The 17,830-nt window shown below is 41.5% G+C and overlaps 1 protein-coding gene across 4 annotated transcripts in view; it reads right to left on the bottom strand.

Annotated features, from left to right (window-relative positions):
• OSBPL1A (oxysterol binding protein like 1A) overlaps window positions 1–17,830 on the bottom strand; it is an 84,632-nt gene that overhangs the window by 16,164 nt on the left and 50,638 nt on the right. For all 4 annotated transcript variants that reach the window (XM_075416307.1, XM_075416308.1, XM_075416309.1 and 1 more), the window contains exons 16-18: window positions 15,212–15,374; window positions 7,921–8,074; window positions 1,689–1,764 (exon numbers count right to left, since the gene is read on the bottom strand). In XM_075416307.1, the coding sequence (XP_075272422.1) occupies window positions 1,689–1,764; window positions 7,921–8,074; window positions 15,212–15,374 (393 nt within the window). The remainder of the gene's footprint in view (window positions 1–1,688; window positions 1,765–7,920; window positions 8,075–15,211; window positions 15,375–17,830) is intronic.

Here is a 17,830-nt window from a genome sequence, read left to right as displayed (position 1 = left end):
CCGAACAGTCCACCTATCAAATCCGTATCTCTCCAATCTAGAGAGAAGGATATTGTGGCGGACCATGTCAAAGAAAGGCTAACAGAAGTCCAGACAGATCACATCCATAGCTCTTCCCTTGTCCACTGATGTAGTCATTCTGTCAGAGAAGGCCACTAGGTTGGCCAGGCAGGACTTGCCTTTGGTGAAGCCATGCTGGCTGTCCCGAATCACCTCCCTGTCCTCCATGTGCCTTAGCGCAGCTTCTAGGAGGACCTGTTCCATGATCTCCCCAGGCACAGCGGTGAGGCTGACAGGTTGGTAGTCCCCAGGGTCCTCCTTTCTACCCTTTCTAAATATGGGCACAATGTTTCCCTTTTCTCAGTCACCAGGGACTTCATCTGACTGACATGACCTTTCAAATAAGATGGAGAGTGGCTTGGCAATGTCATCAGCCAATTCCCTCAAGACACTGGGATGCATCTCATCAGGTCCCACAGACTTCTGTATGTTCAGGTTCCTGAGGTGGTCAGGAACCTGGTCTTCCTTCACAGCGGGAGGGGCTTTACCCCCCTGGTCCCCATCTTGTGGTCTATCGACTAAGGAGGGGCGAGGAGAGAGGTTGCCAGTGAAGACTGAGGCAAAAAAGTTGTTGAGTACCTCAGCCTCTGCCTTGTCTGTTGATACTAGGTAGCCATTCTTGTTCATTGGGGGGTACGCTTCCTGTAACCTTCCTTTTCTGGCTGACATACCTGTAGAAGCCCTTCTTGTTATTCTTTGCATCTCTCGTCAAGTTCAGCTCCAGCCACACCTTCGCCCTCCTGACCTCATCCCTACACAACCAGGCAGCATCCCTATACTCTTCCCAGGATACTTGTCCCTGCTTTCACTGCCTGTGCAGTTCCCTCTTGCCCTTTAGTTTGACCAGCAGGTCTTGAATCATCCATGCCAGTCTCTTCCCTTCCTTGCCTGATTTCTTATACCTGGGGACTCAGAGCTCTTGCACTCTGTGGAAAGCATTTCAGTCTGATCTTTCTATTTTAACATTATAACAGTTTTCCACTAAAGCCACTGTGCGCAGCCTCAGATGCTTCAACTCACGAGTCTTTGAGCTGCTGATACAGGCATTCCCCAGCATTTCCACATCTCATTGCTTGGTGCTGTTTCTAACCACAGTAAGGGCAGGAGAAGGAGAAAACAACAGCAACTAAAGACACACATTCCCTTCTGTAGGCTACTGTTACAGGCTCACAGAGGTTTATCATCAGTAAGCACTTTCAGCCTATTGCAGGACCTAATGGAGAGAAGAACTCTTCTTAATTGACGCCCAGCTGGAAGCAGATTACGCACCAATCAGCTAAGCTCTGATCTGGCCACTGTCTGGCCAGTAACACCATGAAGGGGAAGAGAGATACTAATTTTGCTCTTCTCCCCCTTAAAGTGGTTACTTTTTTTGGTTTTTTCTCTGTTTTTTTACAAAGTAAAAAATTTTTGCTGCCACAAAGTAAGTTAAGGGTTAACATTAAGAAAAGATGCTTTTATGAAGGACTATTGCTCTGACCAAGTCTTACCTGCTCTAGCTGTGAAAGCAAATAAAGCCTACGAAGCAAGTTTAAAAAAAACATATCCCTCTTCCCAACAAGTTTTATTTCAGGCCTCAAATGAAACAATCACTTCACATCTTTTATCACAGCTTTCTGACTACCTACCATTCCAATACATTTTCTTAAGATACTCCAGATACTGAAGTCATTTCTGGAAAACATCGGAGATGGCAAGCTTGTTCTGTGGAAAGGAACATGGAAGAAAGCAGAAGTAAGGAAAGCTTTCCATTACTAACCATGACTAATAAACACAAATGCTCTTTTTTGAAAGTGACAGTTTTCCAATTTTAAAATTAAAACCCAAGGGGAAACGACAGTGCTACTTTGAACCATTTAAATTGTTTTACCTGCACAGACACCTGAATTTCTCCAAAACCAGCACCATTCCCTTCATTTTGCATAAGAGTAATGGAAGAGAGTTTCTACATCAGTTATTAGAACAGTGTTTTCACGATGGCACTGCTAAGATATTTATTTGTGTCTTTGTGAGAAAAAGTAAGTTCTCTCCAAGTAGATACACAGATACATTCACTATCTCTAAGCAGACTTGAGGGTTACATAGTGGGTTTTTTTCACTAGTCACCTGATGACCTTTCGCTAGTCACCTACTGACAAAGGGCCATGACATTTATTGCCTATATTAAAATCAGCCCTCAGGAACAACAGAAAAAGCAGTATTGTTAAAGAATAGAAAACACAGCAACCTGTCTGACAGGGGGCTGACATATCCTGAAGCAAGTCTTAAACATACTTCTGAGACCAACATTTATGCTGTGTAGTACAGCCTGAAGTTTTCAGCTTTATGTGAAATCAGGCACAGATTTTGCTCCGTTTTCTTAATGCTACTGATCAGTTCAACTATTAATCCAATTTACCTACAGAAAGGCATAAACATAGGTCAAAGCCCTTTGTCCACAATACCACTAAAATTCATGTTTGAATCATGAAGCTATTACCAACGAGGAAAAGTCTCCATAGACAAGAACTACCTACAGCTCACTCAAACTGCATGAACTATCTGAGTTTCAAAGTTCAGTTAACTCTGTCCAAATAATTGTGTTGCCCTCCTAACCAAGCAGGTCTTGTCTCCCCCTTCAAAGCAGCTAAAGCAGTATCTTTTCTAGACAGTGTGAACAAGCTGTAGCTGCCCCTCTCCACCGCACTTTACTGATAACCAGAAACATTGACAAGAAAAAAATAAAACAAAAATCTCCCATAAGTCTCCCACAACATTCTCATAGTGAAGCTCAGGAAGTGTGGGCTGGATGAGTGGACAGTGAGGTGGATTGAGAACTGGCTGAATGGCACAGCTCAGAGGGTTGTGACCAGTGACACAGAGTTGAGCTGGAGGTCTGTAACTAGTGGTGTCCCTCAGGGGCTAGTACTGGGCCCAGTCTTGTTTAACATCTTCATCAATGACCTGGATGAAGAGTTAGAATGTACCCTCAGCAAGTTTGCTGATGACACCAAACTGGGAGGAGTGGTGGATACACCAGAAGGCTGTGCTGCCATTCAGCGTGACCTGGACAGGCTGGAGAGTTGGGCAGAGAGGAACCTGATGAGGTTCAACAAGGGCATGTGCAGGGTCCTGCACCTGGGGAGGAACAACCCCAGGCATCACTACAGGCTTGGGATGGACCTGCTGGAGAGCAGCTCTGTGGAGAGGGACCTGGGTGTCCTGGTGGACGACAGGTTGACCATGAGCCAGCAGTGTGCCCTGGCTGCCAAGAAGGCCAATGGCATCCTGGGATGCATTAGGAGGAGTGTGGCCAGCAGGTCAAGGGAGCTTCTCCTCCCCCTCTACACTGCCCTGGCAAGGCCCCATCTGGAGTAATGTGTCCAGTTCTGGGCTCCACAGTTCAAGAAAGATGAAGAGCTACTGGAGAGAGTCCAGCAGAGGGCTATGAGGATGATGAGGGGACTGGAGCATCTCTCCTGTGAAAAAAGGCTGAGGGAGCTGGGCTTGTTTACTCTGAAGAAGAGAAGGTTGAAAGGGGAACTTAGAAATGCTTACAAATATCTTAAGGGTGGGTGTCAGGAGGATGGGGGCAAGCTCTTTTCAGTGGTGCCCAGCAATAGGACAAGGGGCAACAGGCACAAACTGAAGCATAGGAAGTTCCGTCTGAACATGAGGAAGAACTTCTTCACTCTGAGGGTGACAAAGCCCTGGAACAGGCTGCCGAGCAGGGTTGTGGAGTCTCCTTCTCTGGAGATATTCAAGATGCGCCTGGACAAGGTCCTGTGCAGCCTGCTGTAGGTGACCCTGCTTTGGTAGGGGAGTTGGACTAGATGATCCACAGAGGTCCCTTCCAACCCCGAATATTTGATGCTGAAAATCTATTCAGGCTAAGTTGTTCGTTTCAGTAGCCTAACTTGCTGTCTTACCTCCTATACTTATCTGCTACTGAAATACTTCTACCAGCGCCAATGCTTCAGTTTTCAGAAAGGACAAAACCAGAAAATGCTCGTTACAATACAACCAGCCCCATGCAATCAAATCCCAGTCATATGCCTGAACTCCTCAAGGCACCAAACTACGTTTTGTCTTACTTGCTAACAGCCTGACACTGACTTGTTTTATTCAGCTCCCATGCAGTGGATGAATGACTTATTTTAATTGATCAACATGGTATCACTCACTCCCTATTCTGATTTTCCGCTGATTAAAAAAAATAATTGTGAAACAGATGATCTTGAATAATATTAAATATAAAATACTTCTGTGGATGCTTTGATACAAATGTCCAGGAGAGGACAGTGTCCATCAAGTATTCAGTCTTATCTTCATTTGTAGTGTTTACTTATTTTTTCTGTGTATTCTTTAACGAAGGCAGTTAGCAAAATGGATATTTGTGTTTAAGTATACGCCCTTCTGCATGTAAAACACACTCAGGTGCCTCCAGTTTGCTGAAGTACGCACAGGGATTTATCTCCTTACATATCAAAACTTACGTTTTCATGAAAGCTAACTTGTCCCTCTGTTCAATTTGTTTAATTACTTGAAAGCTGGCATTCAGTTTCAGTTATTTATCCATATTTCTTATACATATCAGCCAAACCTGATATGAGTCAGCTCTTTTCTCTGTAACACACACACACATACTGAAGAAACAAAGCAGTTTTAAGCCAACAAGAAAGATCCCAGGGACAAGTAAGGACATGCGGAAAAATGACAGGCGGCCAAGACTTGAGGCCTACTAACCTTGACACATTCCCTGCAATTAAGGGAAGGGAAAGGTTTGTGAGTGCAAAAATTTCCTTCCAGACGTCGATTTTAGAAATAACTCAGGAAGTTAATTTTAGCTTTAAGTGACAAAAGCATCTGCTGGAATTTCTGTGCAGTAGAACAGGTAAGATACATTTAAGATCGCTCAAAAAAACCACTTCTCGAAAGCATTATCTGTAGTAGATCAATTACTACAGGAATCTTGTAGGGAAGGAGACCTACGGTGTGAAATAAGTATTTATTAGCTTGCTCTTCATGCAAACCTGACCAAATAACCTCCTGGCTGCCAAAAAGCTAAACACAAACACGTTTACATTCTGACAGGCCCGTGACGGGGGGACCAAAGGGAAAGCTGACTACAAAAACTCAACAGTAAGAGGGAAACAGGAGCAACAAATGGATGTTAAATGTTGGCAGGTACTACAGAACATTTTTGTACAAAGTTTTTTTTTATTTTGGTTGGTTGGGCTTTTTTGGGGACTGTTTTTTCTTGTGTGCCTTTTTTTTTTTTTAAAGTTTGGCTCAGATTAAAAATTTCCCTCTTAAAAAGAAAAAAATTATTTGAATGCTTCCAGATTAATGTACTATTTTCCCATCTCTCAAATTCTCTTCCAAGAAGTTTCCAAAAATAAAGTTCACTCTCAAATCAACCTAAACTACAAGAAGTCAGGTCACCCCACATTCTTTCAAACGCTCTATGAACAATCTGTAGGATGCAAGCCACATTAAAAAATTGAGAATAAGACAATAGATTATAAGTGGCACTGGCTTCACCAATCTATATATGTACATCTCAACACTTTTAATTCCTTGGAACCAACAGATTTATTCCTACATCTCCAAAATCAAAACACTGCCCACTCCCAAAAAACCTTACCCCCACCTCCTTGCGCAAAACCCTCACCACTCAAATAACAGAGGCAGATTAGAACTCAGGTTTTCTAGATGAAAGCAGGAAATAAAGTCTTATTTATAACTCTCTTTAGCAGTCATTTGGTACTCTCATGTGCAACCCAAATGCAGCTGCAGATCCTCTATTCATCTGAGGAACCACAGGAAGGAATCAAGATTTTAAGCAAATGACATTAATCTGCTCTATTGTTTAAGTGACTTGTTTTTATTTGGTTAACACAAAAGCAAGTTAAACAAAACAGTTACAGCAAACCTGAAGGCGTAAAGATGGAATTCAGTGCTGTCAAAACATTCTGACCCCCTCACTTTGCATGGCATCAAGAAGTTAAGGTTTCTGCTCTGAAAAGGACACAGGTGGCATCACAAATGATGCATATTTAACCAACATGCCCCCTAATTAGCCCCAAAACCAAGAGAAGCACAAACCAGAGCTAGCAGCTCCAGACAGGCAACACAGTTCTAAAGTCACATCAAGCATCCCGTACCCGGCTAAACATCGCTGCCACCAAGAGCCTCAGGAACCAGGGTAGAAACACCACACAACTCATCCCCCTGAGAAAGTTCTCTTGGAGGTAAAATCTAAATTGGCTGAGCTCTGGGGAGAAAGTTTGCATGGGTATATCTGTAGACAAATCCCAGTGTATCACCAAGGTGCCAGGTAAAAAAGCTTGACATTACAGCTCAACCTAGAATGTGCTCTATGGTCATTTAGTCACACAAAATCCGAGCGTACATTCTTATCTATACACAAAACAGATGTTTCCACTTTTCTTTAGCAGTTAGTTATCAGCCAGCCAGTTTATGCACTTGTTTTACTCCAACATCCTGTACTCCCTTTACTATTAAAAGGCATGCAACTCAGAGAAGCAACTTACAGAGAGGTACTTGTTTATTACTTTTCATTCCCCCTTATAAAAACAGCAGATCTTAAATGCTCCTTCAGTCACCTGCTCTGTACAGTTCTGACAACACAGTGCAGCGTTATGGAAACTTGCCAAGTTATTTCTTTTTTATAGTGAACAGAAGATCAATTCCTATTAAAACTCTTCAAGACAACGCATGTCAACATACATCATCATTTTCATGTTGATCATGAATTGCCTTCTTCCTCCTCATTGTTTCCAAGGCAATGAATGCAATTCAGATGTCCACCTTCACTTAGTGCTTCCCCCCCACCCCTGAACTTCCTGCTCTAATTAGGAAAGGCACTTGGCCAAAACCGTAAATACCAGCTTTCTAACAGCACAAGAGCACAGAGCAACAAGCTTAGTCAACTGCTTGATGTTACCTTCCCAAACCACCCTGTTACTCCACCCAAGCCCTCATTTGCCTTAGTCTTTGCCTAGTATGGGAGGGACGTATACGCAGAGGTTGAACCTTGGAACATCAGGTCTCTGAAGCTACCGCATACTTCAACAGTCACTGCAATTTAACTATTTAGGACACCAACTAATTAAAGCATGTCTTGCTTCGTTCTGTAAAATTAAATACTAATTTCCTGTTTTTACAGGAATCTGGTGTCCCCATCATAATTCCACACATCCAAAACACTTCCAAAGTAGCCTTTTTGAAACACACTGAAGTCTGGCTTGATCTGTAGCACAAACATCGTATTGCCCCTTACTGAAACTGGAGAACAGTGGTGTCTATTACATCTTATTAACTCCAGACCCGCTGTCCTCCTTTATCAGCAAGGAAACAAACAAAAATGGATCGTTTGACAACACAAAATAAGCACATAAAACATAGATGAGACTTTTAGAATAAGACTCCCTCTGTTCACATCTGAGTTTCTGATGCCAGGCTAGCAATATTTTTCATTCATTCCTGACACCAATAGAAGGATCAAATGACTGGAAATTAAAGAGGCAATAGGAGGCACAGGTCATGAAAGATACATGAAGGAATTAAAATCCACATAGATTTCAGTAAGATCTATTCAAAAACAAGTGTGTCCATTTTTACACAGCACATTATATTTTATTTTTACTTATTCGCATTTGATAATCAAAAAGCAAGATGCAAAGGAACACACTAGCCTGGGAAAAATATTCTTTATAAAATCTAGCACAATCAACTACTTGTCAATCATCCCTAAAAGTTTTTAAAATTTTCACAGTTAGCTTTTCAGAGATTCCTGTGGTCTTTTACTCGCCATTAATGCATATTATAATACCTTAAGAACAGGCAAGGTCCTACCTGTGTTTTTTGATTCCATTAGACAGCGACTCTCCCCTGCCACAGACCGTTTCTTCAGACATGCTTGAAGTTACTGTATCTTTCGAATCCATGCTGTCCTCTAATGAGTAGGCTGTTGTTTCAAACCCACTTAATGATTTTTCAGATTCTGAATCTGCAAAAGAGCAGGTGCATGTTAATGAATCTACTGCCTGTGCTAGACTTCAGTCACTAACAGATCTTCCCTCTTTGCACAAAACTGAAACCTAAGTAGGCTACGGTGTCCTGATGACAGCATCCATTTGGTAAGTAACTAGTATTGCCACAGACCACTGCAGCTCTGCATCTAAAAGAGACTGCATGATAAGCAAGAACACAGTACACTAAAAGTCCTCTATCAAACAAATTTTTCCATTTTTATTAAATTGAAGCTACTACAAATTGCTTAGGACAAGTGCCAGTATCATATAGATGCCAGTATCTTACCTAACTAAACAACAGTTACCTTAACATTCAAGTATTGACTCCTCCTTCTATTTAAGATTTCAGTTTGGTCTAAACTCTTAGACACTCGGTGCTGTTCAGCAACCTTCACTTCCTAACTTACTGAACAAGTATCAAAGAGCAGAAGGAGGTATCATACGCAGTGGATTACATTAGCCACGTAAGTCCCAGCAAAGCCTAAATGATAAGCTCACCAATCAAGAAGATAAACATTGTACTCTGGAAGGTAGGTTAATAGTACAATCCACATCACACCTAAAACTAAAAACAACACCAACAACACCACCTTATTTCCAACCAGTGTTTTGGTCAGGTAGTGCTTGACCAGCTCTGGAGAAGAGACAGTCTTGACCCAAACCAGAAAGTAAGAGATTCCTGGCAAAAGGCTGTATTTTTGTTTCATGTTCTTCTTTGAAACCTTAAAAGACTGTCAAAGGATTATCCAATTGCAAGTTCCAGGAAGCAAGTGAACAGCTCAAGAGAAGTAAAGATGCACCAATTTCTATCCCATTTGGGAAATTCTTTAGCAGAAACCAGGTATAACACTGAACGGTAAACAGTTTAATGCAAGCCTCACCGCTTCCAAAAAAAGCAAACCCAAACTGTAGTAGACACCATTCCTGCTATGGACTTCTTTCAGCACATGTTACTGCTCTTGGCTCCAAATACCCAGAGAAATAATTGCAAGATTAGTCATTCTCTCACACACTCATTCCAATTCAAAATTAGGAATCAAAACCTGCTGAAGCAGTAGTCCGTCCAAAAGAATATCTCAGTCATAGCTGTCCATTGTCAGGTGTTTTCTTGTTTTCTCCTAAAAAATGATCACAGTAGCTTCTCTAGAATATGTAAATTACATATGTTGCTTTGGTGAAGGGGACAGTGACAAGAGGACTTTCTACTACATCTGGTTTACAGAAGGGTCAATAACAGGACGAAATCCTGATGAATGAATGGGCTGTGCCACAATGTCTCCATCTTCTGTGCAGAAACGAGATCTAGAAGCATAAAGGAGACCTTTCCTTTCATTAAGAACATCCAACCCTATCCTCGTCAAGACAGTACTGAAATTAAGCCAGTTGCTAGGGAATGAAAAGAACTGCCAGCTGGTGCTGAGGATACGTTAAAAAAGTGGACTGGCACTCCAGAGAATCTTCTCACAAGTTTCCCCAAATTTGTCAGTCTACTTCAGTGCCAAATGATGATATGACACATCAAAGCATTAGTTTGGTGGGTACTGCATATAACAAGTAGGAGAAGGAGAAGCATTTTTATTTGTGGACAAGTGTGTTACATAAAATACAGATTCCTCCAGAGAACAAAGCCCAGATAGCCAGGAAAACACTGTTGCATATCCAAATATCACAGAGGAAGAGACACTCCAGCAGTGTAACACAACTTGGGCCTCAGCATCCTGACCACACGACAAGCTATAAACCCCTTCGAGGTAAATATCCACCTCTCTATTGAAAGAGCTGCTCAGCTGTGCCAACAGTTATTGTGACAAGAAAAGCATGAAGGAAACCCCACAACATGAAGCAAAGACTCTGCCTCCTGTAAGGCTACATTCTCCTCCTATAACCATCCGGGACTGTCTTATTTTCAAACAAGTGTCATGACACAACTCCCTCAACTTGAGTTTCTGCAGCAGCCTTAGGACTCCAGAGATGGGAAGGCAAGAACAGATAAGTTTCACCAGAACAGCTGACCACTCTCTGATACGCTTCTCAGTATAACAAGGATTTTTAAACACTACACACGTTCAGTTCTCCTAATGCTGTCCTTACAGTGCCGAGAGGCAATTAAGCTGGACTGAGCTCAGCACCTGCAAACCTCTCCAGAGCTGCAGACGCTGACCAGCCAGCCTTCGCCAGGGCACGTGCCTAAATACAACAAGAGCGTGCTATACAATAAAGAACAGCAGAATAGTGAAACCAGACACTCTTACAAAGAAATTGTTCTCTAGATACCTCTCTCCCATTTTTCTGTGAAATGGTTCTCATTGAGCAAGTATGCCTACAACAGCTCCTGCCATCAAACATCTCCTAAACCTCAGCTGCCTTCTACGACCCAATGAGCTTAAAGAGCCTCAAGAGTTTGTTTAGGTATTAGAGCGAACAAGCCTAGTATTGTACTGTGAGCACAGATCAACAGGCAACTCAAACTGATCTTTTCCCTGTGTACTTGCAGCTAACTCTTTTCTGAATTAAGATTTGCATACTCCCCCGTCCCTGCAAAAAAAGATTTATATTCACAAGTTTCTACAGAGCAGCTGTCAAACAGATGACTAGGAGAAAATGAAGGGTTTTTTCTATTGAACTTAAGGGGGTGTGGGCTGAGGAGGGGGGAGAAGGAACAAGAGTCCCTGTTTAGAAGCCAAAATTTAAGTGATCTTTGAGAGAAGATCAGGCTGACTAGGAAGCTCTCCAGCTCATGAAACCTGAAGTGTCAGAGTAACAGCAAAAACATCAGCTACATTTTACAAGAGTGGGAGAGCAAGCGGAAAAAGCAGAAGCAATGGCAGAAACTTAAATGAAGGGAAGTTCATCTCCTATTGCAACAACTGGTAAGTCTTCAGTTCCAAACAGGAAAGTCTGGCCAATGTACTCGACTAATAAACGTACCTGAGAAAGGTAGCGTTTAACCACTGGCAAGGTTGGGTTTGAATTCTGATCAAGTGTTCCCCATCTCTCTCTGAGATATTTGAATTCATTCTTCTAACTATATTCAAGGCAAGAAGTCCACAGCCAGCAATGTTCTTGCAGAGGTTGCGCAGTACTTTTGGTACGCATTCAAAAAAAAGCCACTTGACAAGCTACCCTAAACATGGAAGAAAGGGCAGTAAGTTTCTATGCTTTTTGTACAATTTTTACTTACAAGTGAGTTGATAACTGGAGATAAACTAGGAAGCAAGCAAAAGAACTAGTCTACTACTACTTGTACAATTTAGGAGCATTATTTATAAAATATAGCACCCATTAGTGGTACATAACAGTTGAAGCTGTACTATGACAGGTTAGCTTTAGTATAATCTAAATATTCCTGTAGCTAAATAACTGCTTTTATAGTAAGATTGCATATATGTAAGATCATCAATACTTCCCTCAACACACACAAAAGCTGTGTTTGCAGAAAAACCCCACCCCTCAGATGTAACCCGTTAAAGACAATAATCAGGACAGTTCTAAGCTGTTCCCAAACTGTGTGTGCAATTTGAATAAAATCAGGGAATCTCATCTGCAAGACAAAATAAGTACCTTCACTCTGTAATTGTTCACCTGCTTGGCCATTTTACAGCCTTGTGGATGGAGTCCGTATTTGTATTCTATTTTCATACACTTCCTGAGGTCTGTATACTTAACCAAAGCTAGTAACTTCTCCAGCTCTCTAGGAGATGCCATTGGTCTTTTGCTACCTGTTCAGTGCTTCTTCCCTTCCTTGATGCACGCCCCCACCCCGCTTTAAACATAGAAGAGTTTGACACATGCTAAGCATTCAATCCTGAAAATGACAGCTCCAGCACTCCATGTGCTATTAACTACACATTTCCACTGCTCCCATGATGAGAAGATCAGTGCACCGGGAAGCACTGTTAACTGACCTATTGCTATCAGAGTTCAGATTAATAACAGCCTTAACTTTGCTGTTCTTAACTCTGGGTATCATGTTTTGGTAACACAAAGTAACTCCAATCTCCTGTAGGTTCTTCCTTTCACGCTCAGTGTCTACTGCTCTCCCACTGCAGCAATTTAGGCGTTACCACAAGTCAGAAAGCTTTGATAACTGCGTATCTCTTAAAAAGAGGACAGACTTCAGCAAATAAACTACTACTTCAGTAAGCATTCTTACCACATTACACACACCTTCCTCACCCCAGTTTTGGAAAAGAAAGAGGATATTTTTGTAACAGTGCCCACAATTTCTACAAACAGAACTACGCAACACAGACTTATCAGTGACCAATTTATTCTATGCCAACATTAGCAGGTAGCACAACTCGGTGCAAATTTGCAAGCCAAACAGATGGTGCTGAGGACTTGACACTTGAACTAGATCCATTTCTGGTGGTGTTTCTCTTCAGATTAGCTCTGCTCTCCTACCATGGACTGAGTGTCCACTAGCAACCAGACTGCATCTTCTGATTCACCTTCATTCAGGAGTCTGGTTCATGCAACCAGATCGCAATGTGAATCAGAGCATGGTGAATAGGGCCAAGCAGCTGCTGCAAACATATCCTAATACACCTCTTGTTCAAAAACCTGTTTAAGAAGTCTTACATTGCTCTGAATTGTCACAGCTAGTGATACTTCTGTGGCGAGTAAGCAAGCAAAAGTGTCTAAATGCAGACAACATTCTTTTAAAAAACAAAACAAAAAGCAGCAGCAGCTTCTCTGCTTCTTTCAACCTGTCAAGTCAAGCTAATGATTCTTCTGCTCAAAGTGCAAGTCAAGTTATGCAATACTCTCACTCCTAAACTCACTCCTACAGTGGATATTTAAACATTCAGAGAACTGTAACTGGAAAAATGATGGTATCCTAATAGAAAAAAATACTCCCAAAGTAGTGGCATTTTTCCACTGACAGACATAATAATTTGTCACATCACCCTGTTAAAATACACTGGTGTTTGTTCAATGTCCTGTACAGCCTAGGAAGATAATTCATGAATACGTCTATTTATCCAAAACCAGTATCATTTAACTTCTTAAAATATTACCAGATTGCAAAGCAGTTTTAGCAAAAGATTTGAAGACAAAGTGCTAGTAGTTTGGATTTCTGGAGGTATAAGTTTTTAGCTCCTGACAATTAGGCCTAGTCACTGCTCTCTGTTATGAAAATATTTATCATCCTATCCCCTATCTCATCAGCCCAAGAAAGACAATCTACATTCCCAAACTCCGAGCCAAGTGTCACAGACCTCCGACTTGTCTGCTCTCACTGTATTCTGATCATACAGAGACAAGAAGCCTTCTTGTTGAGACTCCACAGATGTGGCAGAAAAGCAAGAGGGTTAGAAAGTATTACCAGGATTCCAGTGATTACCAAAAAAAACCCCCACCCCAAACCATACCCACACAAAACTACTTCCTTTTGTGCTTTACAGGGAAAGTCACAACATGCATTCAGCAGCCAGGAAAACATGTCACATTTCCCTTTCTCTAGCCCCTCAAAATCAGAGTGCCCTTCCCCCAAGCACATGCCTTTAGAGACAGAGAGGATCCCACTTGCTGCAAAGCAATGAATGTGCACAACCTAGAGAAGAGAATCTGACACAAGTCTGATGAAGTTGACAGACAGTCAAGAGAGTCTGTCCTGCAAAATTATTTAATTGCAATCAGGATTAATTATGTGAAGTAACTTGTCCAGAAGGAGAGAGAACTGACGTATTTGTTATATATATCTATATATATATAAACACACACAGATATATATGCTCAACAAGTTTCACAGTTATACAAATCCACTCAATGAGATCTGTTTGCAGCTTAAAGTGACAGAAACACCCCCTTCCCCAACTACAGAGGAGGCTTTGGATACTTTCATTCAAGAAGATTTAGAGACCGGGTCAGTTATCAGATGCATAGGCCAACACCTCTTTAAAGCTGAGTATTCTCCCATATACACAAAGCAAGCCTGGCTGGAGAGACTACATTCCAGCAGCACCAGATAAACAACTATTCTCTGCTTTGTTGCAGAGAAGCCTGAGGCCTTTCAGCAGGATTGTTCTTCTGGCTCTGGTTGAAGAACCTGCTTCTAGTGTTCCTCAATCTCCTCTCCTCCTTGAAGGCCTAATAAATTTGTTATGGTGCCAAGCAGGAAAGTCTGCTGTTGATTCGCCGTGTTCCTGTGCTAGTGCTATACTCGAGCACAGACTCCAGTCTGCCAGTTCTTATTCTCTGCTTAAGCTGTGCACTGCAGAACACCTATCAAGGAGCATGGGAACACTGCTTTTCTCATCTGTCAGAACCATCAGACAGTTCAGCTAGCAGAAAAAGTAACCCCATACCTGCTCGTGAAGTATGCCATCACAACCTAGCTATCTGCTACAGTCAGACTATGTTCACCCTTAAGCTTTTCCAGATCCTTCACAGTTGTAGGCAGCTGCGTGCTGCAGGATCACCCAGTTAAGAGCTGTGATTGAGCTGCACTGTGTACTGCCTCTCTATACAATGCATGTTATAATCATCTTACTCAGGTCAGAGTTTTCCAAAATCACTATCTGCATGTTCTGCACATGAAAATATGAAAGATACTAAACTGCAGAGCAGAGAGGGAAAGAAAAGATATTTCAGAAATGCACATAGGATTTTGAGTCATCTTTTTCTTCCACCTGTGACATTTCAAAGTATACAAAATTGAAATAGAACAAGCCTTTCTTAACATCATTATCCCTCAAAACTAGGCATTTTTATAGACTGATCTTAACAACAAAAGAAAAAAACATACACCACCATGGAGAAAGCAAGTCATAAGGCTTCCAGATACAGTTACATCTCCTAAAATAGGAGCCTTAAGTTTTGCTATTTAAAAGAAGGGTGTAGACACCCAAGCAATCAGATCTTTCATGACTGCCCCTTGGTTTTGTAACTTTTTGTCATGCTGAGGTGAAACAATACAATTCTACAGGCAAACTCAGGCAATTTTTTAGAGGCCTGCTCATAGAGCACATAAAGCGTTCTCCTAAAATTAGTTCCACATTAGAAAGGCCGAGATTTCACTTGAAGTGAGACTGTCGTCCCACCCTCCCCCCGCGCATTCCCCACACACGTGCTGGCTACACACTTGCATTCTGGACATCATCACCTACCTGAAACAGCATCATAGAACTGCTCTTCACTGATGATGCTGAGAGGCGGAGATCCCTTAACCAGAGACTGCTCTAGTTCATGGTGTTCGGTAGCTAGTGTCTCTAATGCTTCTGACAAGATCTTGTTTTTCTCCTGCTCATGCTCCAGTTTCAAATTCCTCACCTATAAGTAGATACATGTATGAATAAAATCTCTTCTCTCCGAAGAATGTGTAGCTGGAAGCTAGTCAGAAAATAGACTAATAAATAAATAACTGGCAAACAGCTGGAAATGAAACCACACAGATAAATGAGAACATTGCAGTATTTTTGTGATGTCAATAAGGTTGCTAAGCTCTGACAATATAAATCACAATTCCACAAGTGAATCCAAGCCAGATAACTATACCTTAAAACTGAGGGGAAATATTTACAACTCTGCTTGGATGACCTTAACTATGGAGTTAGTGATTGGTTTCCACACCCACCAAGCTCCTTGTACTAGTCCGCTCTAATTTAGGCCAAGCAGCATCATCTAAATTGAATTACAGAGCATATGTGAATGCCAGCTACAAATAACGGCAACTGAACTATGAGCTGAAAACATTTAACCCTGAGGATTACAGACGGAGGTTAAAAAACAGATTCTTCCATTAACCGATTTAACGCTGACATAAACAGCCCTCCCTCCCCGCTCCCAAAACAGTTTACAGAGGAGCCAGAAGCTGACAAAAAAAGAAGCCCAGCCACCAGATGGTGGACTTTTTTTTTTTCTTCAAGCCCACACATGCAATCAGTTCCAGAGAGGATGATGTTACCCACATCTTGAGTCCAGGACTAGCAATAGGAGAGCAACATATCCTTTGTATTTCCTCTTCATTTTTTTTGCCGGTGCTTCCCCATCTCCTCTTCTGCCAGGGGAGGGGAGAAGGCTGTAGCTGAAGGCTCAGTAAGGGCCTCTTCTTCCAGCCCAGCAAGATTTCAATGGGCTACTTCTTCAGTCCCTAAACCACTGACTCTTTTCCTTTCTCCTCCTCTCTCCCTTCTAGTCCCTTCCCTGCCTTGTCCTTCAGGTCAGTTTACAACACTAATTCCCCCTCCACTAAGAACACGCAAGGACACGACAATTAATCTCTTGGAACAGTTACAGGGACAACTTACACACTTTCCTAAGCAACTTACACATACACCAAAATTACCTTTTTGAATCTAATTTAAGAACTGTTCATATGTCCTATCTGGTTACATCTTGCATTAAAGCTCTAGTTTGGAGTCTTCAGCCCCCTCAGCTATAACAACCACTCAAATAGTGGATTCAGAGTCGGGCACAAATTAGGGGGTACAAATTTAGAGGCTAGAGAGGAGATATTAAGGCAGATTTGCCACTTCTAGAGAAAAGTTTCTATGCTGGCAGTAACATATCCTCTGGAGAAAGATTTATGGAAGTAATTTTCAGCCCCTCAGTTGTGTCAAATACTAAATCAGCTGCTTTGGCTGCCAGGCTCTGAGTGTAAAGGGGCAATCCAATTAAATGATAATTAAAAGAGCATAAAATTGGGTTGCTAATTGAAAGCAATAAAACTAGTAAGTCATTTACTGACTAATAGTTTTACCTTGAACAAAGTGAAAAAAGTCTGGACTAGTTACTGTCACTTTCATTTCAAGTTCACTCTGACAGTACCAATGAAGGCAATTACTGCAATGTTTCGTACAAATCGGGCATGCCACTGCGAAAGCTCTGTTATTAAGCAGTTTCTGCAGGGATTACGTTTTGTATGCTGTCAAACAGTTAAGGAACTGCCCATTTAGAGAAACAGCATCAGTATTTCACTCTCCTGAGAGAGGGAGGATGGAGGACTGAAAACAAAACTGTACTTTTCATTCTTATTAAACAGCAAAGTGAAATCAGTTATTAAAATGGTATTCACAGTTTTTTCCCAATATTGAATTAGATGCCTTTATGCTCTAATGTTTTGTTTTGATAAATTAAGTGATTTAAATATTTACCTAAAACTTAAGTTTCAATGCTTTTTAACAGCAAATTGGAAGAAAAATCAAAATATATCTAACAAAACCCAGATGAACCTTTATTTTTTTTTTGCATCTCCAGAATGCACAGCAATAAAAGCAGCAATAGATATAAGCTTAAGATAACCCGCCTCCTCTCAAAGTCTTTTATTGACTTTAAGGTTCCTCTGCCCTACCATAATATAAAGCTATTCAGAACTGCAGAAGGTGTACTGGAAACAAATTCCATTTCTGGCAAATAAAAAGCCAGCTTTACAGTAAGGTTCACTTTTCTGCATACTTCCAGACTTCCTAGCTGCCAAACACTTACTAGCACAGGAATTAAACACTACTAGTAGATAACAACAAAAAAAAGCTTTTCATCTGTTACATATGCAGCACAATGCTAGCCAGAAGCTAAGGAAAAAATAAAACATGTTTGTTGCTTTTAACCTTTGGAATGTTCACTCATATCTGAATGAACGGGTTTGAAGAAACCTTAATTCAATACTTGGGGGCTGGAGATGAAAAGTGCCATATAAATGTTTAGTCAACAGTACTGAGCTTGTGTGATGGACACACACATTCAGATTGCCAAGAGGTGGCTCTGTGAACCTCTACAGCCTCGTACTC

This window comes from Opisthocomus hoazin, chromosome 3 (genome assembly GCF_030867145.1).
Source record: "Opisthocomus hoazin isolate bOpiHoa1 chromosome 3, bOpiHoa1.hap1, whole genome shotgun sequence".
Lineage (NCBI taxonomy): Eukaryota > Metazoa > Chordata > Aves > Opisthocomiformes > Opisthocomidae > Opisthocomus > Opisthocomus hoazin.
This window is presented reverse-complemented; position numbering and strand designations above follow the sequence as displayed.